The sequence below is a fragment of the Corythoichthys intestinalis genome, chromosome 13 (assembly GCF_030265065.1).
Source record: "Corythoichthys intestinalis isolate RoL2023-P3 chromosome 13, ASM3026506v1, whole genome shotgun sequence".
NCBI classification, from domain to species: domain Eukaryota; kingdom Metazoa; phylum Chordata; class Actinopteri; order Syngnathiformes; family Syngnathidae; genus Corythoichthys; species Corythoichthys intestinalis.
The window spans coordinates 41233365-41257292 of NC_080407.1; the positions used below are offsets into that span (position 1 = coordinate 41233365).

General features: G+C 38.9%; 2 protein-coding genes across 2 annotated transcripts in view; one reads left to right on the forward strand and one right to left on the reverse strand.

Annotated features, from left to right (window-relative positions):
- Positions 1–23928, forward strand: part of LOC130928666 (zinc finger protein OZF-like) — a 70724-nt gene that overhangs the window by 46221 nt on the left and 575 nt on the right. Inside the window, exon 7 of the mRNA XM_057855385.1 lies at positions 786–791. Coding sequence (XP_057711368.1) covers positions 786–791 — 6 coding nt within the window. The remainder of the gene's footprint in view (positions 1–785; positions 792–23928) is intronic.
- On the reverse strand, positions 1362–18965 carry LOC130928940 (oocyte zinc finger protein XlCOF6-like). The gene is made up of 3 exons (XM_057855775.1): positions 18424–18965; positions 9187–9303; positions 1362–4625 (listed from the first exon to the last, which is right to left on the reverse strand). The coding sequence occupies exons 1-3, from the start codon at positions 18557–18559 to the stop codon at positions 2848–2850; spliced, it is 2031 nt and encodes a 676-aa protein (XP_057711758.1). The 5' UTR covers positions 18560–18965; the 3' UTR covers positions 1362–2847.

Consider the following 23928-nt stretch of genomic DNA (forward strand, 5'->3'; position numbering starts at 1 on the left):
TTTATTTTTCAACCATTTTTAAGCCCAAAGTTCCTCCCGATTTTGGAACGCCCGTACCTTTTTAGACAAAAGGTTTTGAAATCACTTGTCTAAGCAGTGCATGAAATGATCATGTTCAAACGTGTCAATTATTAGTTCCACACGATCATTTTGTTAAGATCTGCTGTTCACAGTCACATGCCCCATGTGGGTTTCAATCCCTGTGGATTCTTTTGCCCTCATCCAATGGACTACCACCATTATTCTGATATCAGCCAATGTATGCAAACCCACTGCTGAGGTAGCAGCTCTACCACACGCGTGGAAAGGCTGGCCGTGTGATTTCAAAGCTTAACCTGTCTCAACATAAACATAATCTTGCCTGCGCCCTTTTTCATCAATCAGCAAGCAGGTTAATGTCAACAGCTATTCATCCTGGACTGCTACTTTGATGAATGTCCCTAAATTACTTGAAGTTGCATCCTTTCTGAGCTTCTGGGATAAGCCAAATGAGGTGTTTGGATCAAAACCATACACAACTTTACAGTAAAATGGCAACATTTGGCAGCCAAACCTACGATTTTGCTCTGTATTGTCACTTAGGCGCCGGTGTTGCCGATAGGCCTCAAAGTTGATGGGGGGTCGTCGTCAGAATTCAAATTCTGGCCTTCGCCTGGGCGACATACTTTACAACGTACCAGTCGGTAGCTTTGAGGACACAGATGAGAAAATGTGAAAAACTGGAAAATACCTAATGGACCTAACCTTTTAGATGCCCTCAAATACTTTAAGTTGCCTAAATAAAGCAAAATGTACTAAAATACTCCCTAAAAGTTACTCAAGTAGACTAAATGTATTCAAATTCTCACTAGAAATAGACCTAATAACACCGAAATATACCTAAATATACTTTAATTCTCCCTAAAAGTTACCTAAATGTACTCAAATACTCCCCAAAACCTACTTAAGTACACCTAAATATACTAAAATACACCTAAATGTACTTCAATACTCGCTAAAATTGACCTAAATGAACTCAAATACTCCCTAAAATCTACCTAAAGACTTTAGAGGTACTCGAATACTTCCTAAAAGGTACCCAAATATTGTAACCCTTCAAGTCATCATTCTAGGCTTGAAAACACAAACTGTATTGAATTATGTGTAGTGTGTGTTGCACCTGCATTCCCTTAACCCTGGTTAAAAGGGTAGCGACTAATATGATGAATAAATGAAGTGTTTTGTCCTTCCAGTTTTATTCTTGAACAGGAGGATTCCAATTTTAGTTGTGGATGAATATTTTGTGTGTTTTCTGTCAATAAAACAGAAGAAACAATTGTCAACACAAAACAATTATTAATCATTCAAGTCAGCACAGCACAACAAATCATAGCATCAGTCTGGCAATTATTCGTACATGAAACAATGCTGCAATCTTTTGGCCAAATGAAGGTACTTGGGGATATGAAAACATAGGTGCTTTAGTCAACTCGTGCCATTAGGTTGCCTATTAGCTGCACGAACTGCATAACTTTGCATTTCTATATGAGCAAACGCGCTATGAATAGTAATGGAATGTACCATGTGAGCTGCAACTGAAAGGGTGTAGGACAGTTAAGAACAAAGTCATTCACGGGGGTTTTCTACACAAACATATACATTAGGATGTGAAAACTAATTGAAAAGATGGTATATCACATATCCTAAGCAGCTTCTGTAAGCCGATATTTGAGGCCGATATACAGTATATACGTATATACACACTACCGCAGGACTTCCTTTTATGATTATACACGCTCAGCGAGAACAGAACATTATTTTCAAATAATTAAACCCACCTGGACGTCACGAGATGTTAACAATTGAGAGTTTAAGAGGATGCTCCCCATGGTAAAGCTAATGCTACGAGTTATATTTAGAATGTAGATATACTCAGTAAACACCATAAAAGGCTAAAGCAATATTGCATATTCTCACATGCAGGATAAAAACTAAAATTATTTTCAAAAATGGCAAGCCTGATGCTTCCTGTAGTAGTTTGCCATTTGTGGTGTGTATTTGTGCCACTACTCTGAGTGAGAAATTAAAGATTTTGAGCAAGCAATAACAGAATTGGAATACAGGAAACAATATTGAGCAAAAAAAATGTACTCTGTGCTCCATAATTGTTTGAATGTTAATTTTACCCGCTCAATTCCCCCCTACCGCTCAATCTGTCGACCCGTGCAAGCACCGATTTTTCTCTATCTGCGCAATCAGTTTGGCACACACATTGCAAATGTGCCACAAAGCCAACCAATCAGAAAGCTGGCAGAAGTATACCGACTAGGTGTGTGCTCTCAAATTAGATCACTTGTTCCATTCGTCCAGAAAAAGCAAAGGAGGCAGACTCAGACGACAGAAGGACGACTTCTTTGGCAACAACGTACGACAGGAATTATTATGATGATTATTGTCAAATGTTACAGAACTTGTTGCTCTATTGCTTCACTTGAGAGGTAATCAGGTGAGACAATACTTCTGGCAATAGTGTGGATGCAAGGATACAAGGATAGGACAAAGCACACGTAAGGCACCAAAAGTAGCAGTTTTCAACTGGATTTGAGGACGCTCTACACAACACAATCGTCCTGCTTGCAAAATCTGATGTAGCAATCATTGATGACAGACAAAACAGTCATTGGCCACCACACACGTGTTTCTTCATCGGATCCTTCCAAGTGAATCCTTGACCACAAATTGAGTAGGAAAAAGGTTTTTCGCCAGTGTGGATTCTTGTGTGTGTTTACGTTGCTCTTTTGACTGAATCTTTGACCACAAATGAGCAGGAAAAAGCTTTTTCGCCCGTATGGGTTCTTGTGTGTGTGTTTACGTTGCTCTTTCGGCTGAATCTTTGACCACAAATGAGCAGGAAAAAGGTTTTTCATCAGCGTGGTTTCTTATGTGTAACATTAAGTGTTGCTTTTCAGCGAACCCTTGACCACAAAATGAGCAGGAAAAGGGTTTTTTGCCAGTGTGGGTCCTTGAGTGTGCGTTTAAGTGGACCTTTTGAGTGAATTTTTTACCACACACTGAGCATGAAAAAGCTTTTTCACCAGTGTGTGTTCTTATGTGTATGTTTACGTTGCTCTTTGTATGGAATCTTTGACCACAAACTGAGCATGAAAAAGGCTTTTCGCCAGTGTGGGTTCTTGAGTGTGCACTTAACTGGCTCTTTTGACTTAATTTTTTACCACACACTGAGCAGGAAAAGGCTTTTTCGCCGGTGTGGGTTCTTGTGTGTATTTCTAAGGCGTTCTTGTGACTGAATCTTTGGCCACAAACTGAGCAGGAAAAAGCTTTTTCGCCAGTGTGGATTCTTGTGTGTGCGCTTAAGTACCTCTTACAAGCGAATTTTTTACCACAAACTGAGCAGACAAAAGCTTTTTCGCCAGTGTGGGTTCTTGTGTGTTTGCTTAAGGCGCTGTTTGTACAGAATCTCTGACCACAAACTAAGCAGGAAAAAGGCTTTTCGCCAGTGTGGTTTCTTGAGTGTGTGTTTAAGTAGCTCTTGTGGCTGATTTTTTTACCACACACTGAGCAGGAAAAAGCTTTTTCCCCAGTGTGGGTTCTGGAGTGTGTGTCGAAGGAGCTCTTTTGAATGAATCTTTGGCCACAAACTGAGCAGCAAAAAGGTTTTTCGACAGTGTGGGTTCTGGAGTGTGCTTTGAAGTTGCTCTTTTGACTGAATCTTTGACCACAAACTGAGCAGCAAAAAGGTTTTTCGCCAGTGTGTGTTCTTGAGTGTGTGCTTAAGCGGCTCTTCCAAGGGAATTTTTTACCACAAACTGAGCAGGAAAAGGGTTTTTCACCAGTGTGGGTTTTTGTGTGTACTTTAAAGGCCCTCTCTTGACTGAATCTTTGGCCACAAACTGAGCAGCAAAAAGGTTTTTCGCCAGTGTGGGTTCTGGAGTGTGTGTTGAAGTTGTGCTTTTGACTGAATCTTTGGCCACAAACTGAGCAGCAAAAAGGTTTTTCGCCAGTGTGGGTTCTGGAGTGTGCGCTTAAGCGGCTCTTCCAAGGGAATTCTTTACCACAAACTGAGCAGGAAAAGGGTTTTTCACCAGTGTGGGTTTTTGTGTGCACTTTAAAGGCACTCTTTTGACTGAATCCTTGACCACATACTGAGCAGACAAAAGGTCTTTCGTCAGTGTGCCTCCTCATATGGGTACGACAAGTTTGCTTAGAAGTAAAGGTTTTCCCACAGTGGGAGCATTTGATGAGTTTGTCGTCACAGTGAGATTTCTTACGACAATCTTCTTTGTAAGGCGAGTGTGACATGACGCCATTTCTATCTGATGGTGAAATTAAAATGTGTGCTTGCGATCCTGTTGAGTTGCTGCTGCCACTTGGAGGCTCCATCCCTCTGCTGGCCTCGCTCGGACCATTCTCACTCTTCAAGGGCTCACCAGTCAATATGGTGACATCGTCCTCCTCTTTAACGTATGGAAGCTCTACCTCCGACTTTTTGAGTGGAAGTTGCAGTTCTCTATTTTGCTGTTGAGGGTGCTCTGGCTCTTCCTGTTTCATGTGTGGGTGCTCCACTTCCTCTTTAACTACAGGAGACTCAGACTCCTGCCACTTTGGACCAAGATATTTGCTGAAACCTGCAAGATACAAGAAGACAAATGATATACGGTATATCTTATAGAACTTCTATGCAGCTGGTAGGCCGTGAAGAAAGACTGGCTGAGAGAGCGAGAGAGAGAGAGAGTATATACTGTATGCACGCTTACAAGATGCATTCTGGGCTGTCATTTCCATGACAACGATGCACCGATTGGCTGTTAGTCATCGTACATTGACACGCCGTCATCCTTCAGCCGCAAGCAGTGGCTTAGTTTATTTATTTATTTTATTATTATTATCTTTTGATTGTTTTATTCATTGTTTGGAAAGAAATGGCAGTTACAATTTTAATCAAGACTTGAGTATTCTTTTCATCAAATACTTTTTTACTTCTCCTTGAGTACATTTTTTTCTGCTCCGTCCAAGACGTCCAAGAAGTCCGATCCAAAATACTGTCATGCCCCGGATTGGGGGAAGAAGGAGAGAAGTCGGTATTGGCTTACCCACTTTATTGTGACAACAATGATAAAGAAAAAACAATAACAAAATAACAGCGGGCTGCCGCGACATGCGATCGCTATCTCGCCCATTTTCCCAACTCGCTAGCCCCTACGTCACAGCTACCCATACTTAAGGGGGCCGCACGTTGTTACGGACATTACAATACACAATGAATAGGTTGCTGAACCCTTCACACTCGGCTACCACTAGTTTGAAACGGCCTAAAAAACAAACAAACAAATATATCTCATTTAGAGGGAGTAGCGGCTTTTATTTTAGTGTGTCGCTGCGCCACAATCTGATATATGTAGGTTATGAATGCTTTTGACAGATGTCATTTACTTTTATCCGGCAAATTATCTCACATTTGAATGGATGTAAAAGATCCAAGCTGGACATAGATGGAGTTAGTTTGTGTGTTGAAGCGATCTTATGTCGAAGTACCACTATACTAAACTTTTTAAAGCTTATTATAATCCAAAACACTTCTTAAAACTAGTGAAACAACTAGTTTCAAGATCTCGTTCATCCTGAATGGATGTCTTATTTTAAGAATTCTTACCAAGACAAAAATTGATTGTTCAATTGGCAGAATTTTCTTACTTGTTTTAAGCTAATCTTATCTCATTTCAAGTCATTTTTTTTAACTCGTTTTATAAGTGACATTTGTTCAGTGTATGTAGGGGAAATCCTGTCATACAAACCAAAAGGGTTCAGCAAGTTATATGGTCACAAACCAAAAATCAACTGGCAGACTGCCTTACAAAAAAAGGGGAGCATCATCAGTCTCGTTACTTAAGGCTCTCTATGAAGGACATTGGGCAGTTAAATAAATACACAAACTTATTCTGTGATAAGTCCACTGCACATATGTTGTTGTTGTCAGCAATGTTTGCTTAAATTGTGCCAGAGCCATATAAAGAGAGTCGCGACACTCTCTGTTCTCGCCGCGTGTGGTCACGTGGTTCATGTAGGGCGTGAATAGTTCCAAACACAAGCAGCGCTGTCGTGGTTTGCAATGGACTGGACAGCGGTAATTGCGACATTTATGGAAAAATGGATCAAATCACGTATCTAAGTACTTGTTTGATTATGTCATTGCATTATGACATATGTCTAAGGGCTCGTTTTACATTTGGAGTGGTCAGGCGACAATTGAGAACTATGTAAACTAACATAGAAGGGAACGTGTCATGTTAATGTTAGCATGAGCAAGGGAAATCGACTTTTACATTGAAATACAAGATGACTGAGGTTTTTCATTTTTTCACAACTAAAATACTGTTTTTCCAGAAAATGTCTAGATTTCCTTGATTCACCTACCTGTGGTAATATATTAAAGATGACCCCATGTATTTTGTTCCCTAGTTCTAAGTGGTAGTTCCAAGTTTGTTTTCTCGTATTGACATATAAAAACATTTGTTTCCCAAAAAGTGGGTTTGTGGTCATGGCTTTTAAATTCCTTTTTCCACTTTTCTTTCCTGTTGCACTTTCTAATGCTTACATATATGCGGCCGTACATTTTCCATTTTATAGACTTAGTTTGACCTGAAACACAAACAAATGACATTTAACAGTGCAAAACAACTAAATTTTGAATATAGCCTCTAATTTATGCAAAACCAAACCTGTACCTCTTTAAAGGCATTTTTCATTTTGGACCCAAGCAACACAAAATGATTACAAGACAGGAAAAACATTTAATGATTTTCCTCAACATGGTGTAATGTATAACCATAACAACTTATTACCTTTGATAAAGAAAATCACAATATTTATTGAAAAATTGGTGAAATTGGTGTCATGGTTCATTGTTTACACCTAACATTTTATAGATCAGAAAATGGATGGCAATGGTCAGTCGTCAAAACATGAAAAAAATGCTTTTTTTTGTTTTGTTTTTTTGTTGCCATTTAAAAAATGGACTTAGTGCGCACAGCCAGCAGCATGATGTCCATCCATCCATCATCTTCCACTTGCTCTGGGGATCCGGTCGCAGGGGCAGCAGCTTTAACAGGGAAGCCCAGACTTCTCTCTCCCCAGCCACTTCATCCAGCTCCTCCGGCGAGGTCCCAAGGCGTTCCCAGGCCAGCCGAGACACAGTCTCTCCAGCGTGTCCTGGGTCGTGACTATAGGTTAGGGTAGGAACATAGACCGACAGCAGCATGTGGATCATGAAAAAGTAACCTAAAATAATAATATACATTAGTTTTTTTTTTTTTTTATTATAAATGTGTTTATTATTTGTTGACATCACTTTTCAATCTATACACATCTCTAAAATATAATAATGTCAAACATTTTGGTGTAAAGAATACAGATTGTCATGCATTGACTTGGTACTCTTTCATGAGGGGGATACCTTACTTCAAAGCTTACAAAATGGAGCTAATAAGCCGGTCGTCGACCAATACTCACAAATACAGATGAGTGTGTATGTCACAAAGGGCCTCTGAAAGTGTTAACAACTTAAAAGAGGTAGGGACAATGAATTTACCCCTGACGATACATTCCTAGTTAGCAGACTCAGCTTAAAAAGTAGCAGAACATCGCTCGTCAACCAAGATAAAATATATGTATAATTACGCTACGCATCTACAAATAAAGCTCAACATATACATCATAAAGCGCCTCTGATAGAATACAGACTGTTGAAAATTCAAAAGGGATCGTTTTTTTCACCAACTTACCTCCGAATATACTTTACAGCCAGCCATTCGTATGAATGCGGTCTGCTCTCGTCGAAGCCATGTTTGGAACTACACGAGGCTCCGTAACCCGGAAGTAAAATCGTATAGACCCTACCCACGTGACGTCACAACTCCGGCCTCCAGACTGGTGCCGCCCAATTGTCCGTCAACACATCGTGTTTACCTGTTACGGCTACGTACATTCCTCCTATTTACGGCGTGTTTTTCTGCTTGTTAACATTAATAATCAAAATGGTGAAGGCGTGTGTGGCGGTCGGTTGCAATAACAGAGAAGATAGACGGAGAGACTTGAAGTTCTACCGGATTCCGAGAGACCCGGAGAGGAGAGAGCGAGATGGGCTGCTGCAATTCGACGAGAAAACTGGGCTCCAAACAATTACCACAGATTATGTAGTAGTCATTTTATATCTGGTAAGATGCATTTAATATATATTTAGAGGGTTTTGGGCTGACAACCACAATTAAGATCATTGCTAGGCTAATCGCCGACAACATACACTTATGTATGTAGTGAGAGTGCTATCGCTAAACCATATAAACATTAAAAGCCCTAACTCCATTGACAAATGACATGAAATACATTAGACTTGACAGTGGATGTTAGCAAGAACAAAAGATTTTGAATTGAAAATTTCGTAACTCACCTTTCCAAGCACAAGATAGATTCCTGCCGAATTTTCGCGGACGAGGACCTGTTTCACCCAACCAGCAACGAAGTATTTATAAGCCTCCAAGCTCTTAAAGTTTTTCAAACTTTCGTGAGAATAGGCTGATTTTGTGTGGACAACATAGTTGTCTATAATGGATCTCTATGGGAGTGTCGTAACCCTCTTTCTAAGGCCCTGAATTGTACTATAAATTTGTTGTAATCTTCCACGGAGTCATTATAATGGCACACCATTAGGGTGCAGTGTTACTTCACTGTGGGAATAGGCTGTGCATTTATGTTCACTTGACAAATGTCTGTGCACAAGGCGGGAGCCTAAAATAAAACTTGTTCCAAGTCAAACCGAAAGTGGAGTCATCATTGGAGCTAACATGGATATCTGTATAATAATCGGACACAAAAGAAGTGACGTCAAGGAGCGCGCTATTGCCATTATGTATTACGGCATTGTAAACAATGGAGACGAATGCTAAAGACGAGGCTTTCCCGCTCCTCTTTTTACAATGGAAAGAGCTTATAAATTTTATGCTCGAATATGTCAGCAGAAGACATCGAATGACGCCATAGTGCGGACAGGTATATTGTCCGAATTACAAGGCAAAAAATATGATCCGTTTTAGTGTAGAGGTAGTCTGAAACACATTTCTGTACTTCTGAGAAGGCACCATTTTTCATTTCTGCCTCATTTGAAGAGGGGGAAAAAGCACAGCTTGGGATGACCTTTAATGGGTACGAAGTCCTCCTCTTCCTTGATGTATGGTGACTCTTCCTCTTCCTCCTCTTTGATGAATGCAGAAACCTGGGGCTCATGACGATGGGCTTGGCTGACATATAGATCTACAAGAACAAGACCACAAACAACACGGGTCAAATCTTATTTCTTTATTTGCAAACTTGTGTCCCCAAAGTTGTTTTCTGTTGAAGTAAATTCCTCTTTGCCATTTTTATTCACGTTTTGTTGTCATCAAATCCAACACAAAGTAATTCAAAGTGATTGACACCACATTAAAATCAGGAAGGCCTCAGCCAAAACAGTCTCATAAAATACATTAAAAATGCATAAAAGCATAAAAGAGCCCAAGATATATATCGTATATGTGCGTGGGGCAGCAAATGAACGGCTTTTCCGTACGGAAATGAATTCCGAAAAACATTGTAAAATGTCAGACCCGACACAGTTTCTATCTTGAGTGTAATCCATGTATAGTGAAAATAAATCTTTGATCTATGTTCTCAATTCTGACTAAGCCTGTCGCGATATGCAATAATTCCATTTATCGCACGGGAGACGAATATGAAAGCGGTAATTTTCCCGCTGCTAATTATCGGCTCAAGTGCGTATGTGCGTGCGTGCACGTGCGGCGGACGTGCTCTTAAAAGTTCGGCTTCCTTGTTACCAACAGCGCAATATGCTGTTCAAGGATTCACTGTTTTATTGACTTCTGGGTTTGTTCGTTTTATACATTTGAGTTTGCGTAACCATCATTCAATGGAGGGAGGCGGGACTGAGTGCACTGTCGGCGTACAGCAATGAGCGAGCAGAAAATTGTCGGTAAATACTGATTTCCAAGCCAAACACCACAGATCCGGTGTGGGAATATTTTGATTTTGAACCAAATGAAAATTGCGAGGCACCCAAAGAGGACGAACCAGTCTGCAAAATGTGTTTGGAGGTTGTTTCAACAAAGAGGGCCAATACAACAAATCTAAATGCTCATTTGAAACACAATCACACTCTAGTTTTCACTGCTTGGTAAGAAAACTGCATCGCAACAAGCGGAGCCCACCTTGTCACGCCAACCGACAATTACAGAGGTATTCGCTTGATTTGAGAAATACAAACGAAACCCCGCAAAACGGCGTTTCTTCACGGAAAGTGTAGTCCGCTCCATTGCTAAAGAAATAAGACCGTTTTACCTCTGTTCAATGTTGTTTGACACTTGAGGCTAGGTTCATACTGCAGGTCTTAATGCACGAATCCGATTTTTTCATGTTTTTCCGACTCAAGTGAAGCATTAACTTGACGGTCTGAACGTGACAAGTCGCATAGAAGTGGACCATTTCAAATCCGATCTGGGTCACCTTCGTATGTGGTCTAAATCCGATCTGGGCCACATTTTTCTAGAATGTGGCTGGCGGTCTGAACTTTCAAGTCTCCCGAATTGGAAGTCGTGCAGCAATGACGTCAGCAAAGTGAAAGCAGGACGGGAGCGATGTAGCTGTGCATTAGCTTCTAGCTTGAACTCTGCTTTTATGCACGAAGCGGGCTTGTCCACAGTCATAAAAAAACAATGAAGGTTAAGCCTGACAATTTTGGATTTTCATTCAATACGCCAAATGAACAATATTTCAGTATTGCTTACATGGCTGAGACGGGGCAAACTTACACACCCACGTCATGTCACACACACAAGTCAAGGCTTATGTGCGTGCGTGTATGCGTTCTATCAGTCCATATAAACTTCGAATGAAAGACTAAACGGGGATTATTGATGTCTGTTAATTGTGCCATCTTTTTGGATCACACTGGAATGTCATACAGCTAGCATGTGTCATTTATTTTGATGCTTCTGCGCATCTCGGACTGCGAATTAGTGTGCATGCGTGATACTTAAACGGGCTCCATGGACAAAGGCAGTCTGAACGGGCACGCCAAAAAAACCACATATGAAAAAAAAATCGGATTTGTGCATTACAGGCATACAAACTGGTTAGGGGTGAAAAAGGTGGCAAAGTAATATGGACACACGGCATGCGCTGAAAAGTGCATTTCATAGTGCAACCAGAGACATCTCGAATTACAACACAGTACATAATAATTTATAATATTCAAGTCAAAATCTTTCATCCTGAAATCAGAACATAAAAGACGCATTAAGTAGCAAATTATACAAAATCTAAATTATAAAATATACAGTAAGTCCCATTTGCATTAAGCAGAGAACAGCTGTACAGCATAAAATATGAATTTACAGGTACAGAATAAAATCCATTCACTTAACTATTATGTGTTAGATTAGGGGTCCCCAAACTTTTTCCTTTGAGGGCCACATAACTTTTCCCTTCTCTGATGAAGGGCCGGGGTCAGTTTGTAACAGAAAAAGTGTGACGATTGCAGGAGTGCCTAAATGTAAAAAATTATTGTTATTTAGAAAGCCACAATCAAATAACCCTCTCTGGATTCTTTACGGAACAAAAGTAAATAAAATAAAAATATTAACATAATATAATTAGGGCTGTCAAACAATTAAAATTTTTAATCGAGTTAATTACAGCTTAAAAATTAATTAATCGTAATTAATCGGAGTTCAAAACATCTCTAAAATATGCCATATTTTTCTGTAAATTATTGTTGGAATGGAAAGATAAGACACACGACGGATATATACATACAACATACTGTACATAAGTACTGTATTTGTTTATTGTAACAATAAATCCACAAATGGCATTATTAACATTCTTTCTGTTAAATTGATCCACAGATAGAAAGACTTGTAGTTCTTAAAAGATAATTGTTATAGTTACAAGTTATAGTAATGTTATATTAAAACCCCCTTCATGTTTTCGTTTTGATAAAATTTGCAACATTTTCAATCAAAAGTAGTTAATATAATAAGAATAAAAATAACAATAATAAAAATAGAGTGACCAAAGTCTAAGTTTTACATGTATTTTGCATAGCTATTTTGATATGGAATGCCAGTTCATTTTGCATTGTTGTTTAACTGTGTGTCAGAATAGGTCCTCATTACTATAGACTGAAGTGCTTTTCTTTTTGTGAACATTATTTTTTTGGGGAGAGATAGGAATATTATTTTTGTTGTGCTTTCACTAAACGATACTTATGTTTGTTGTGAAGGAGTTGCTGAAGCTTATGCCAATAAACGGCGCGGTCCAAAGAACACCTGTGTCCACTCGCCTTTACTGTATAACATATATCTGTACATATCTTACCCAAAATACAACAAGAGACACATAATTGCCACTAAAAGAAAGAAAACTTACCGAAATATGTGTGGAGCAAAAATAGCAATTTGCATTGCATTGTTAATACAGCATGAACGTCTCACAACTAGTAATTCTAAGATAATATTGAGAGCCAAAGAGGGAAAACATGTAAAAAAAAAATAAAAAAATACAGTGTTCAAAATGAGGTGCGCGGGGCGATGGGCGTGAGGCCCCCTTGCTCTTGCTCTGGCCAAGCAAAGCAAGGAGGGCTGGCAACATTCAAGCACATTTTACTATTGGTGCTATCAAATTGACAGTCTAATGAAAAAACAGAATATTAAAATAGAACTTGAGATGGAATGCTAATAAAGTGAAAAAGAGGTGGCATTAGAGGAAAATAAACCCGGGAGCTTGATTGGAAATGATAGAATGCTTTAAAATTATAAAAGCCGCTTAAATTGCTAAAAAAAAACAACAACAACAACAAAAAAGACATTGGTTTTATTCGGCGGGGCTGGCGTGTCAGCTCAATCACCCAGTATTGACAATTCCAGCTCCGCCCAGAAACCCAGAACCAAAAAGAATACCAGTCTTGACCAAAAATTGAAATGGGTTCGTGAAGAAATATACAGTAACATAAATGATAGCTTGATAAACTTTTTTAAGAGGATGGTGAAAAACTGATACCTCCTTTTAATGCAGGTTAAGAAACTGAGAAGGCCCTGGATGTTTTTAGATAAGCTTTCCCGAGCCAATGTTTTGACTCACAAAAGAATGTGGAGAGTCTCCTAAAGCGAGCAGATAAAGCAAGGAAAACCTTAAAGTTAATAACGGGGAATTGGCATCATGGCTCACTCGTAGTATAACGAATAGTTTGAAATTTAATTTTAAGGGAGTATATCTTTATCGAATTTAGTTCTGACATCAGAAGACAATTATAATTGACCTAATTTTTGCTGTTATGAAATTATAGTAAGAAATAAGTGGCCAACTTTGTCGAGACAGGCCACGACCAAATTTAATTGACAAATTATTAAATAGGGAGCAATTGTAAAACCTGTAATAATGTGATATAAGAATTTAAATATTCGAGCTAATTGACAATCGTAACACTCCTGGATTTAACTAGAACATCTTTGGAGTTAAAAATGGGTAAATTGTTCTTTCAGAATACTTATCACGATTCCAAATTTACATCGGAGATAACGTTCCCAGAATGAGATACATTTTAAGTCTAATTAATTTTTATTTTTAATGTGGATATTTGCTTTTCATTGCTGACCTTTTGAAGGAAATAGTTTCATTTAATATATTTTCTTTTTCTTTTGCACTTTTGTAAAACAGATTTTTGATTTATTTTGTAGTTCCGTTTAATTTGGAGTTTATAGAAGCTAATTTTGGTTTGAGATCCCTTGCTAAACGGGTTAAAGTTTAGAAAAGAGTAAAGTTTTAAAGTGGGCCATCTCAAGCTCAAGTCTCTGGTTGTTTTGGGAAAACAATAGATAAGATAGTCCTTCCCTAGCCACTATTGACTCCCTAAAGAATACGGAGGAAGAATCTCTTTCATGGGTTAATTTTGATATACTGGACAATGTAAAAGTTGATTTAGGTTTTTAAAGGACTTGAAAATGCCAAATTTCACTAAAACATAATCTTTTGGCTCACCTGCGGCTAGAATTGGGCTATCCGTGCGACAAAAAAAAAAAAAAAAAAAAAAAAATCTAATCTAATTAACAATTTATTTAAGTGGGGACTAAATAAATTTGAGAACATCACTGGCATTGTGCCAAATGCAATTTATTATGCCGGGGAAATTGCTTATCTTAAATGATAAATATGATACTCGGAGATACAACTATAATTAGATAGAATCTAGATATGACTTACTTTAATTTCAGAATACTTATCATTATTTCCAAATCTACCGTCTATAAATACGATTTCCCCAGTATAAGACAATTTTTATGGTTTCATTTTTTATTTTTGAGGAATTACCCTCATTTGATATTTTTCCATTTCTTTGGACCCTTATAGAACTGACTTTTTTGAGTTTTTAAGGATTTGAATAATCTTTAAAAAAAAAGGAGGAGTGGAGTAAGTGTTGTTTCGTTCCACGCTTGTGCTAACTGTATCTTTCATAATTTTTCTAAAAATTTTATTTTTATATTTTATATTGGTATTGCATTTTTTTCATTTTCTATAAAATGTCTGTTTTTATATTTTATATTTGACTGTTTGGAGGACATCGTTGAATTGTGTTTAAAAAAAAAAAAAAAAAAAAAAACTGGTTGGCTTGCATTTATTCTATTGATCCTATTTTATAGTTTGTTATTTTGAAATTATTTTCTGGGGAACTAATTTTTTTACAAAAGGGGAAAATGATACATATTTTGAATGACATAAGGAACAAAAGAAAAGGGCATCAATTTCCAAGACATACATAGATATCCTAATTATTGCTAAATGGCTTTGTTTTTGATCTGAATTGGACACGAGGGTTTTGTTAAACTGAAAAGAGTAAGACATATAAATGCTTTTGTTTTGATTGTTGCATTGGTAAACATTGAAAAATTCAAAGTTGGAGTAGACAACCACACACCAAACAAATTAAACCACCTCCACAACAAGGCAAAACTCTTCCCTTTCTGAAATTATCGGAGAGTAGAGGGGCCTTAAATAACTCGTTGTCAAATTAACTGGTGACCATTCAGAACTTTACTAACAAAGCCCTGAACATGACTTGTATGGAAGGCACTAGTTCATCATTCTAGTTAGCTCATTGCTCATGTTTAAAAAAAAAAAAAAAATTTATCGTTAACAAGTGCTTCACAAAGGGGCCTTAAATAACTCGTCACAACGCCAACTGGCGACAATTCAAATCCCAACTGACGTTTGCTAACTTTACCAGCAAAGCCCTGTGTGAAAGGCGCTAGTTAGCCCCTCCGCAGTTAGAGCTACCTCAAGTAAATGCGTTCTACGAGGCGGTGAAATATCGAGGACTATCTGACGTCAGTTATCAAGAAATTAAGCGAATAACTTGTGTCATTACCATTACAAGCGCAGGAATTGATCAAACGACACGATTGAATGATTTATGAAGACTATTATAGGCCATCACTCAAACTTTTAGCTTTAAGAAGTCAACAATTTTTGACATTAATCCCTTACCTTGCCCCAATTTCCAACGGGTCCGGGCGAGAAGCTGGGACAGAGAGGGGTTCGGCCTCCTCATTGCTGATTGGTGATAACTGTGCTCCCGTCTCTCTCCCTTGTCAGTCGTTTGTTGTCACGAGAAGAGAGTGGCGGTGATAGGTCTAGGTCATAGGACTAGAGTGTAGTTTTGAGTATGGACTACGGTTTTGAAGTAAACGGTTTCACTCGCTCGTTGACATGCCCCGCCCCCCATTTTTTTCTCCTCGGATCAACATGATTCAGAAGAATGACCCATTTTGATTTCAAAATGGCGAAATTTCGCTGTAAGGTGGCAAGTTTGCATGCCTAGCATTAAGACCTGCAGGATAAACCTAGCCTTCGTGAAGTCAAATTTTTCTTACTGCTACTTAATTAATCTATTTTTCTCCGTTGTTGTTGAAGTGCAATTATTTGTGTTACGACAACTTTATACGTCTGTGTAGTGATGGCTCTGTGAGACCTCATGAAGCGTGTCGACACAGTATGAATACTGTGTCATTGAATACTAACACATGCTGGACATAAAAAAATCCCTACAGGGAATCCTCTTGGCAGACTGACACTGAATTGATGACATAGCATATAAAATCAAATCATTTAAGTCTTTGCATTCACATTGCATTATTCCATATCTTTAAATTATGTGAACATATATTGTGTGAAAATGTAAGTAATAATGAATGGGTGAATGAGGATGCTTGTGGACATTTTGTTCTGATAATTTTTTTTTTCAAAAACATAGTTTTTTAATGTTTAAAATTTAATTGGTACCTGTTTATTTATTTATATTTTAAACAAGCCATTTCACCTGCTGTGGATAACACACACTCGCATGGAACCAATGATGCCAGCATGCACAAGAATTTCTCAGATGGTTGAAAGAAGTTTGGATAAGATGTCCATTGGCTCCTTCAGTATTGAAGAAAATCTGCACTGCGTGTCATGTTCGGCTCAGCCGTGCATTGTTGCACTTTTGCAATTTCATCTATAGTTGCATTGGCTCCTTGACTCCCCACTTCGTCATCTAGGTGCTACCATAGCCCATCAGAAAAAATTGAAGTGGACAATAAATATATTATAGCTTAATTACCGATTTCTAATAAAATACCTAAAAAGCTATTGTGGGTAAGTAAAGGAATTGCTCTATGCCGGTGTTTATTTTGGGATTATCAGAAACTTCATTCTAATGCTTGGCCCAATAATGCTTCAGCATTGAGGAGGTGGCAACTGTTTGTATATGAAAGGTGGAAGGTACAATGGAGACATTTTACCTGAAAAAAAAAAAAATAATAATAATAATAATGTTAATAACGTTATTATTATAGGCCGATTGAACACTCTAAATTGTCCGTAGGTATGAGTGTGTGCGTGAATGGTTGTATGTCTCCTTGTGCCCCGCGATTGGCTGGCAACCAGTTCAGGGTGTCCCCTGCCTACTACTAGTCAGCTGGGATAGGCTCCAGCACCTCCGCGACCCTTGTGAGGAAAAGCGGCATGGAAAATGAATGAATGAACGTGAATAATACCACCTGTTTTCTTGGAGACGCGCCGTGATCCGTCGAGGACGAAAAGCGAGCGCTTTTACCACTAAGCTAGCTGGTTAAATGCCAAAAGGTGTTTTTGAAGGCATCGGAAGCGAGATTTGCATGCACCGCATACGACGGACCCGCGTCTACCCGTCATACTAATAAACTAAGAGTTACCTTAAAATTAATTGTATTTTGAATGGAAGATGACTAGTGCGTTGATGATGACTGTGTTACGTCCATCTCCACAGCATGTAGACAACGAGGAAGTAACCGTGAGATGTGGATTGTTTCAGCAGCTCCATCGCGTTGACAGACGCACTTCCTTTTGAACCAGTTTGCCGCGTCATGACTGTGTCGACACAGTTCAATGAGTTCATGCATCGGTCACATGATTTTCTTGTAGCGATACATGCAACAACGCAAGGTTTGCTCCATGAGCTCGGTGCGCGCGCCGACGCATTAGTATCACTGGACCCATTACTACCTCTGTGCCTAAATGCTTGTTATTGAAGTGCAATTTTATTTTTTCTTGAAAAAGAAATTTTATTTATTCTGTGTGGTATTGATATTGTTGTCTTTTACTTAAAAGAGGCATGGTCTATTGATTTTAGTTGTGATTTCTAAAAAAGTATTTTTGAATTTAAGAGTAAACGTTTATTGCGGTGTACTTAATATTACTTAGTCTTATTAGTATATAAACTGTATCCTTACTGTGTTACTGTGGCGCAATAATATCGCATATCGCAATAATTTATGAGAGAATTTATCGCCCACTAAAATTTGTTATCACGACAGGCCTAATTCTAACCCATTGAACCTAAAATTATGCAGAATCTTAGCAATCGCTGCCACGTTGGGACGCAAGGAGCAACTCAACTCAAACCCCGCGCAGTTCACGCCCGCCAGAGTTTCATGAGCCAATGACAGATAAAATAATTCCATGCATTACGAGGGAACAAGAGTGCAAGAATGAAATAAACAAAGAGAAATAAATTTCGAAATAATGAAAAAAATAAAAAATGGAAATACATGTTGAAATATTTAAAAAATTGAAATAAACATTTAAATAAATTGATGTAAATTGAAAAAAAAAAATTCAAATAAAGAAAAAATAAAGTAGTGAAATAAATATTTAAATAGAAACATTTTAATTACACATATAATAATTTATTTAATTGTGTATTTATTTATTTAATGTTTGCACTCTTGGTCCTCCATATCACTGCGATGTCGGGTGTCTGCTATGTACAGTATACGTAATCGTATCAAATGAAAGTTAACCAACCTTCTAGTCTGTGAAGAACAACCTTTGCGTGCACTATTTTGCGCACAGTTAAGTGTTGGTGACGTGGGGACTCCTCTTTGACTCCACAAAGTTCCTCCTGGAACTTTACTGCAGCCGTTGTCGTTTTTGCGGACATTTTCCTCACTAGAACTGAGTACGCTTGACGACGTGCCTTGCAGCTTTGTTAGTGGTTGGCCAGCTAGGCTAGGCTAGGCTAAAGTAGGCCGCAAAACTTCAACGAGTGCCGAGAGCTTGACTGATGTTTGAGTCCGTAAGGTAGCTAATGCTGGACACGTCGTCGAGGCTTCGGTTTAAGTCAATGAAATCGAGGAAAAACAAGACGCGCTCAAAGAAAAAAAAATCCGCGGAGAAAAAATGTTCCACCTCGACCAGTAGTTATCCTTTGTGTTTCCGACCAGGATTGCACGATGGGAAAGCAAGTCTCCTGAGCCGCCACTTGAAGGTCGGAGAAGAAGTAGGCGGAGGGGGAGAGAAAGAAGTCAATATTGGGACAATCACAATGACTGCAGCCATTGCTTGGTGCTACGGTAATCGAATGCGTCTCATAGATATCTGGTACATAGAACTAGATGCGAGATGGGGGACTCGGCGGCATTAGTAAACAGCCGCCATCTTAAATCAGTAGACTTCTCAGGAAGCCCTTGTTGTAGCCAGTGGCACCTCCAGAAATTTTTCATAGGGGTGGCCAGATGGGGCCACTTAAAATCTTGGGGTGGCCAAAACTAAAAGCCATAATTTCAGGTTTTCATTATATTATTGCAGTAAAAAGGTCAGGAGAAAACTATCAGAAAGACTTAAGGACACGGCTACTGATATACTTTGGTGTATTGTGTAATACTTGATGTTACTAATGATTTAATGTGCATAGTCTGTAACTGTCCAGTCAACATTTTGAGTTCCTCAACAATTCTGTTTTATTGTGTTATGTACATATTAGGCATAAGATGTACATTTAACTAGGGCTGTCAAACGATTAAAAATTTTAATCGAGTCACAGCTTAAAAATCAATTAATCGTAATTAATCGCAATTCAAACCATCTCTAAAATATGCCATATTTTTCTGTAAATTATTGTTGGAATGGAAAGATAAGACATGACGGATATATACATTCAACATACTGTATATAAGTGCTGTATTTGTTTATTATAACAATAAATCCACAAGATGGCATTAACATTATTAACATTCTTTCTGTGAAAGCGATCCACGGATAGAAAGACTTGTAATTCTTAAAGGATAAATGTGAGTTTGTATATTGTGACTAAATATTGCCATCTAGTGTATTTGTTGAGCTTTCAGTAAATGATACTGTAGCGACTTAACTGTTCTGCCCAAATGCATGATGGGGAGTGGTGCAACCATGACTGTGTGGTGGCTGCAAATGCTATATCTTCTCTGCGTTGGATATACTACAGGGTGTTAAGAAAAAGATCAACTCCTGTCATTCTTCCCCACGTCGCTTCCCACAATATTTATAGTTGCTGTGGGAGAGATGACAAAGCTTTTGCCAATTAAAAGCACGGCCCCAAAGAATGTTTTATCTACTCCACTCACTTGACACTGCCTCTTATCTCTGTATAGAAGTAAAATGGCGCCATTGTAGGCTGTTTGCGGCAATGCGTGAATGAGTCGTACTGTGAATGCGTTAATTGCGATAAATATTTTCACATGATTAATTTAAAGAAAATAATTACCGCCCGTTAACGCGATAAATTTGACAGCCCTACATTTAACAAAACAAAATAAATGCATTCATTTGGGATGAAATGCATAACTGATGCTACAACAATCTAACGATATACTGGCAAGCGGGGTGGCCAGTGGGGTGGCCAACAAATTTATAGTGGTGGCCGTGGCCACCCCTGGCCACCTCCTGGTGGCGCCACTGGTTGTAGCGAACCTAAAGTGAGTCACTTTTATCTAAAATATTCCTAAATCGGCAAAATCTTGTTTTGAATCTATCTTTAAACAATAAAACAGTTTTAAATCTTCCACATGTCGAAAGTAGACAGAAGGGAAATAATTCAATAATTGTAACAATTTTAACAACTTTAACAGTTGATTCACAATATCAAATGACTTCCCAACATAGCAACTGTTACCATCTAGTTATCGCAATATCAGCAACACCCCTGTTTCACAAAATATGCAGAGACTCATGTCAATAAGACGGTGACATATTCCGCGCTTGATGGCAACATGTACTTGGGAATTATCACGATCGATCGGGTCCGATAACGTCATTTTCAAAGTATCGGAATCGGCAAAAAAATATCGCCCATGCCTTGTTTTGATATATGTATATACATATATATATATAATTTAATTAAATCGTTTCTAATTGTATTTAACGTTATAAACATAATATGTTACACACTATCCGGAGTCTTTAGTTTAGGCTTAAGATAGGGTTATCAAATTTATCTCGATAACGGCGGTAATTAATTTTTTAAAAAATGTATCACGTTAAAATATTTAACGCAATTAATGCATGCACTGCATGACCCACTCACGCATTGTCGCGCTCAAGCTGTAATGGCGCCGTTTTACCTATATAAACCATACTCACCAACGTCACAGAATGACGTGTCGCTGTATCCGGCCGCCATATTGTCCGTCAGTGTTTATCCATATTCTCAATGGTTTCAATTTGTCATGCAATTTATAGTGCAATTGGAAGCCCCGGTGTTTTCAGACGCTGTAAACTCATTGGATGCGTTGCATAAAAGGCGTTATGTGGAAAAGTTTCAGTCTATCCATTCGCCAGATCCATATTTGATGCCTAAATCGATATTTTTTGACCCGCTGTCTTCGCCCTCTCTGCCTGACATCTGCTACCCTGATATCTACAACTATCTTGTCCACACAAAATCAGCCTATTCTCACGAAAGTTTGAAAAACTTTAAGAGCAGCACTCTAAGCAACATTACCCCGTGTGACCCTTTACTTCCAATTTTCTAAAATAGCGACAATCAATAAAAAAAAAAAGTTGACTCCGATGGCCGACGCTTCAAGGATAGGTGGATATTGGACTATTTCTTCAATAAAACACGCAATAACTGTGTCTGCCTCATTTGCTAAGAGACAGTCGCTGTTTTCAAAGAGTTCGATGTGACGCGATAATGATATTACCGTACAAAACACGCTGACATGTACGACATTACAGGGAAGATATGCAGCGAGAAATTATAGCAACTTGAAGCTAGTTTAATTTCACAGCAGCAGTATTTCGCAAGAGCCCGAGTGTCAAAAGAGAACGCCACAAAGACGAGATTGTTGAAATTATGAATTTAAAAAATTATAAAGCAAATGTGACACACAGAAGGGCTAGCTAAAATTTGTTTAAATATATTGTTCTATGTAAATCAGCCAAGGTAGCCCCCCGCATTTTTACCACACCAAATCTGGCCCCCTTTGCAAAAGGTTTGGACACACCTGTTTAACTTCTTTCACTTGGTACCAGCTAAATATTATTCAAAAAATAATGATGGTGGAAGAAATAAGCATCTTGAATTTGAAACTGTGTGTTGTCGGCGAGTAGCCTCGCATGATCTTAATTGTGGTTGTCAGCCCAAAACCCTCTAAATATATATTAAATGCATCTTACCAGATATAAAATGACTACTACATAATCTGTAGTGATCATTTGGTGCCCAGTTTTCTCGTCGAATTGCAGCAGTCCATCTCGCTCTCCTCTTCGGGTCTCTCGGAATAAGGTAGAACTTCAAGTCTCTCCGTCTATCTTCTCTTAAATTGCAACCAACCGCGACACACGCCTTCACCATTTTGATTATTAATGTTAAATAGCAGAAAAACACGCCATAATAGGAGGAATTTACGTGGTGGTAATGCTTAAACCCGACGAGCTGACGGACAATATGGCGCGGAGGCGTGGTTGTGACCTCATGTGAGTAGGGTCTATAAATTGGTTGCAAAACGCAATGGCAACGTCAAGTTTGCATCTGATTGGTAAAATGGAGTCATGTGATTATTGTTGCAACGTTTCATTGCCGAAATTGGTCGAGCTACTCTTGGCATCGCTGGCAGAAAGAACAAATCTTACGACTCTTGTGTAGCCCAAAGTAGCGGAGTAAGAGTAGTATTTTATCTTCAAAAATATACTCAAGTAAAAGTAAAAACTATGGCTTAGGTAAACTACTCTTAGACGTATGTAACGCATTACTACACACCTGCTTTTCAGTATCCCAAAATGAACAGGAAACGACCATAAATGCCCCAAAAATGGAAAGGAACTTAAGGAAGTGCCCAAAAATTATCAGGAAATGACATGAAATGCCCCAAAACGCACTAATTGCCTGGCATTGGCTACCACTGACAACCATAGACGTCCAAGCTGTTTGAAGTGTGAGGGATGGCAGCGAATGAATTGAGTATGTATGTGGGATTTACTTCAATTTAGAAACATTCCTTGCCTTCTAACAAGGCGTCAAAACGTCTTGGATTGGATCATTTCTGCATCATGAAATGCTTTCTTGACCCATGATCCAGGCAACTATTTAGCTGTTCTGTCATGCACGAGGTCAGTTTTGTGCTCGAAGGCTCGTACGACTTTTTCAGATTTTTTTAAGTTAATCCGATTTCGAGAGGGCATTCTTGATTAAAATTGTGGTGGCCCTTCTCATGGTGGCATTTTATGTTTTCACGTTTCATCAGAGCAACTGTGCTTCGACACAAAGGACACATTGGCTTCGTGCTCGAAGATGGAAAGATAAATTTATATTTGTCAGTCCGTTCTTCATTTAATTGGCAGTTTTCATTGGCCACCTTTCTCAGACGTGCCAATTGATGTCGTGCCACGTGTATGAGCAACGCTCCTGCCGCAAATAAATTGCCACTGTTGCGCCTGAAGGATGAGGGTGTGTCAATGCACAATGATTAACAGCCAATCAGCGCATCGTCGTCATGGGATTGACAGCCCAGAACGCATCTGGTATGAGCACGTACAGTACATACCTCTCCAGCATGCTCTCTTAGCCAGCCTAACCTCACGGCCTACTAGCTGGATAGACGGCTCATAAAACATATTATTTGTCTATTTGTGTCTTGCAGGTTTCAGCAAATATCTTGGTCTTGAGGGGCAGGAGTCTCCTGGTGTTAAAGAGGAAGTTGAGCACCCACATATGAAAGAGAAAGAGCCAGAGCACTCTCAACAGCAAAAGAGAGGGGTGCAACTTCCAGTCAAAAGGGAGGAGGTAAAGCTGCCATATATTAAAGAGGAAGACTATCACCAGGTTGACTGGTGAGCCCTTGAAGAGTGAAGATGGTCCGAGTGAGGTCAGCAAAGGGACGGCGCCTCCAAGCGGCAGCAGCAGCAGCAGCTCAACAGAAGGATTGCAAGCCTACATTTTCATCACACCGTCAGATAGAAATGGCGCCACGTCACACTCACCTTACGAAAATGATGGTCCTAAGAAATTTCACCGTGATGACAATCTCTGAAAATGGTCTCAGTGTAGGAAAA